The sequence below is a fragment of the Saimiri boliviensis genome, chromosome 6, assembly GCF_048565385.1.
Source record: "Saimiri boliviensis isolate mSaiBol1 chromosome 6, mSaiBol1.pri, whole genome shotgun sequence".
Taxonomy (NCBI): Eukaryota; Metazoa; Chordata; class Mammalia; order Primates; family Cebidae; genus Saimiri; species Saimiri boliviensis.
The window spans coordinates 116383781-116387751 of record NC_133454.1 but is presented as its reverse complement, the minus strand read 5'-3'; the positions used below and the strand labels follow the sequence as shown (position 1 = coordinate 116387751).

General features: G+C 35.9%; 1 protein-coding gene across 1 annotated transcript; it reads left to right on the top strand.

Annotated features, from left to right (window-relative positions):
• The first annotated feature begins 2633 nt into the window (after nt 1-2633).
• Nucleotides 2634-3572, top strand: LOC101043357 (olfactory receptor 5W2). The gene has a single exon (XM_003920437.3). The coding sequence runs from the start codon at nt 2634-2636 to the stop codon at nt 3570-3572; it is 939 nt and encodes a 312-aa protein (XP_003920486.3).
• The last annotated feature ends 399 nt before the right edge of the window (nt 3573-3971 follow it).

Genomic DNA, 3971 nt, shown 5'->3' with positions numbered 1-3971 from the left:
CCATTTATAAAACCATTGGATCTTGCTAGAGTTATTCACTACCACCACAACGGTATGGGAGAAACCATCCCCATGATTCAATTATCTCCATCTGGCCCCACCCTTGACAGATGTGGATTATTACAATTCAAGGTGAGATTTGGGTGGGGACACTGCCAAACTGTATCTAAAATAATATAGAATTTTCAAGAAAAGTGAATAAATAAACTGAGATCATATGGAAAAGTTGTGAGCCAAGCAGTTTTGTTCATCCTGGGCTGTTTTCAGAGCAATAGCAGCATACTTCTTCCTTTTCTTTCTTTTTTTTTTTTTTTCTTTAAGATGGGATCTCTCTCTGTCACCAGGCTGGAATGCAGTGGCACAATCTTGACTCAATGCATCACCTGCCTCCTGGGTTCAAGCAATTCTCATGCCTCAGCCTTCCGAGTAGCTACAAGTGTGTACCACCATGCCCAGCTAATTTTTCTTTTGTATTTCTAGTAGAGACAGGTTTTCACCATGTTGGCCAGGATGGTCTGGATTTCTTGATCCTATGATCCACCCACCTTCACCTCCCAAAGTGCTCGGATTACAGGCATGAACTACCATGCCTAGCTCTTAATGGTATAATTCTAAAAAAAAAAAAAAACTTCAGGGACCAGGTGCAGTGGCTCATGCCTGTGATTCCAGTGCTTTGGAAGGTCAAGATGGGACCTTTGAGGCCAGAAGTTCAAGACCAGCCTAGGCAGCTGAGATCCTGTCTTTATAAAAACATGGAGGAGGAGGAGGAGGAGGAGGAGGAAAGAGAAGAAAAAAAAGAAGAGGAAAAGCCCGGAGAAGTGATGCAGACTTCATAGTTCTAGCTACTCTGGGACTGAGGTAGAAGAATCACTAGAACCCAGAAGTTTGAGCTTACAGTGAGCTATGATCGTGCCACTGCATTCCAGCCTGGATGACAGAGTGACACCCTGTCTTCAAAAAATAAAAGTAAGAAAATCAAGAAACTTTAGAGATGTGTACGGTGATAAGCCATTGATTCTGACTTGGAAAAATGGGAAGTACATGAATAGGTACATTATATAGTGGAAAGAATTCCACTTATTAAACAATCATCAATTTCTAACATTGGTCAATTTGGTGATGAGGTTGAAAATTTCAAAGTTCAGCCTTTGCTAAATCTATTGCAGCATTCACGGGGGAAAATACCAAACTAGGAATCTAATTAATTATGCTTCAATAACGTAAAGGATAAAGGCAAAGGCTTGAGAGATTTAAGTCCCAACAGTCAGCAGGTAAAAATAAAATGTGATCTGCCTATCGTTCACATACAAGAGGTAAGGACAGAAAGACTTGCTCATCTCAGGTTGGTTTCTGAATGGTCAATTTAAAGAACAGAGGGAAAAAATAATTTTGAAGAATGAGGAATCATGTATTGAGGAATTTACAAATGAGTGATTTTATAGATGCTTACTCAGTTAAAGCACCTCTGCAATCTAATGGCCAAAACGACAATATTTTCTTATTGGATCTGTGTGAATCTGACTAACCTTGCTTGTCATTTCTAAGAGGATAGTATAGATTTTACCCTTTTACATTTTAATCAACCTTCATAAGAAATAATTACTGTGCAAGTGATATTATTGTATATGTAAATTTAAGATTGGCTGTAGATTAACTCAAATGATAATAGAGATAATATATTAAAGATAATAATTTATGAAAATTCAAGTCCATATGGACCACATGCCATAATATTTAAGTGTAGAAGAAATACAATCAGACCCACCCCACATTTCAATTTTTATATAACATGCACAGACACACGCATGCCCACACAAAAGTAAATGCACGTATAACACAAGGAACAGAAGCCTGTACATCTCAGAAACATTTATCGTTCCTTTTCACATTTTTATTTTAATTAAAAAGTCAATTATAAGCAAATGTAAATAGTCTGTTGTTCATGCTTCTTTTACCACTTACATTTGGCTTTTGTCCTTTGGAACCAGATAAGTCATCCAAATGGATTATAAATGTTGTGACAAGCCAGTGATAACGAGTAACAGTTAAATAAAGCATTTTTCCTTTTCAGTAAACACCAAAGACGCCACATAAAAAATAGTGTCATAATAATTTTTTGCTTATTAACTTATATATAATATCACTGTCAATGACAGCAAAACTATATTATTTCCAGAATAATGCAATAAATGTGATGCTTTTTTGTCAAATAAATGAGATGTTGAATCCTGTATGTTTCTGGCCTTGTTACTCTAAGTTTGGTTTTTCTTTTACATCCTCTTGGATGTGTACTGAGCTTTCAGCTTAATCAAATTAACTGCCTGAGATTGTGCAATAGAAGCAAAGACAAATGATATATCTCAGAAATTGCATGTAAATTTAGAGTCAAAGTTGATCAACTTCCTTTGCTAGACACTTTGTTGTTGTTTGTTGTTGTTTCATATAGTAATGCCTCTTTAAAAGTGACACTCACCTGGGATATTTTTTGAGGGAAAAGAAGATAATTTACATAAACAAATCTTGTTCTGCTTTACAGATACTTTTTTTTTCTTTTGGATATCTGGGAAAGTCAAACTCGAATCTGTCATTCTGATAATGACTTCTGCAACAGTTTTAAACAAGAACAAGGAAGAATGAACCAGGAAAATTGCTCCGTATTAACTGAATTTTTTCTCTTGGGAATTACCAATAATCCAGAGATGAAAGTGACCCTATTTGCCATATTCTTGGCTGTTTATATCATTAATTTCTCAGCAAATCTTGGAATGATAATTTTGATTAGAATGGATTACCAACTTCACACACCAATGTACTTCTTTCTCAGTCATCTGTCTTTCTGTGATCTCTGCTATTCCACTGCAGTTGGGCCCAAGATGCTGGTAGATCTACTTGCCAAGAACAAGTCAGTTTCCTTCTACGGCTGTGCTCTGCAATTCTTGGTCTTCTGTATCTTTGCAGATTCTGAGTGTCTACTGCTGGCAGTGATGGCGTTTGATCGGTACAAGGCCATCAGCAACCCCCTGCTCTATACAGTCAACATGTCCAGCAGAGTGTGCTATCTACTCTTGTCTGGGGTTTATCTGGTGGGAATCACAGATGCTTTGATACATACTACATTGGCATTCCGCCTGTGCTTCTGTGGGTCTAATGAGATTAATCATTTCTTCTGTGATATCCCTCCTGTCCTGTTACTCTCTTGCTCAGATACACAGGTCAATGAGTTAGTGTTATTCATTGTCTTTGGTTTTATTGAACTGAGTACCATTTCAGGAGTTCTCATTTCTTATTTTTATATCATCCTATCGGTCTTGGAGATGCACTCTGCTGAGGGGAAGTTCAAAGCTTTCTCTACATGCATTTCCCACTTATCTGTGGTTGCAATTTTCCAGGGAACTATGCTCTTTATGTATTTCCGGCCAAGTTCTTGCTACTCTCTAGAACAAGACAAAATGACCTCATTGTTTTACAGCCTCGTGGTTCCCATGTTGAACCCCCTGATTTATAGCCTGAGAAACAAGGATGTGAAAGAGGCCCTGAAAAAACTGAAATATAATTTTATTTTAAGAAAATAGTCAAGTATGTATTTATACACACAAAAATGCAAATTAGTGTTTTCTTCAAATTATATAACACAAAGTTGTCTCAAATAACTTAATTTAATATAATACATAGTTTACTAAGCCATCACCTAGCAATTCTACCTTATCTAAATAGAAAACACATAAAGAAATATTGCATAGACTAATTTGTTATTCCCACTTTTCTGTTATTTTTACATATCAAGATTTTCAAATTATTTAGAAGCAGATTTTCCTTGTGGAAAAACTAATTTTTTTGCCCTTTACCAGAAATAAACTCTTGGAGGAAGAAAAAAAAACTAAATAAATATACCATGTTTCTTTAAATATGCCTAACTAAATATGTCATATTTCTTGATGTGTTTTCAATTTAGGTAAGGTAATCTCTATTTT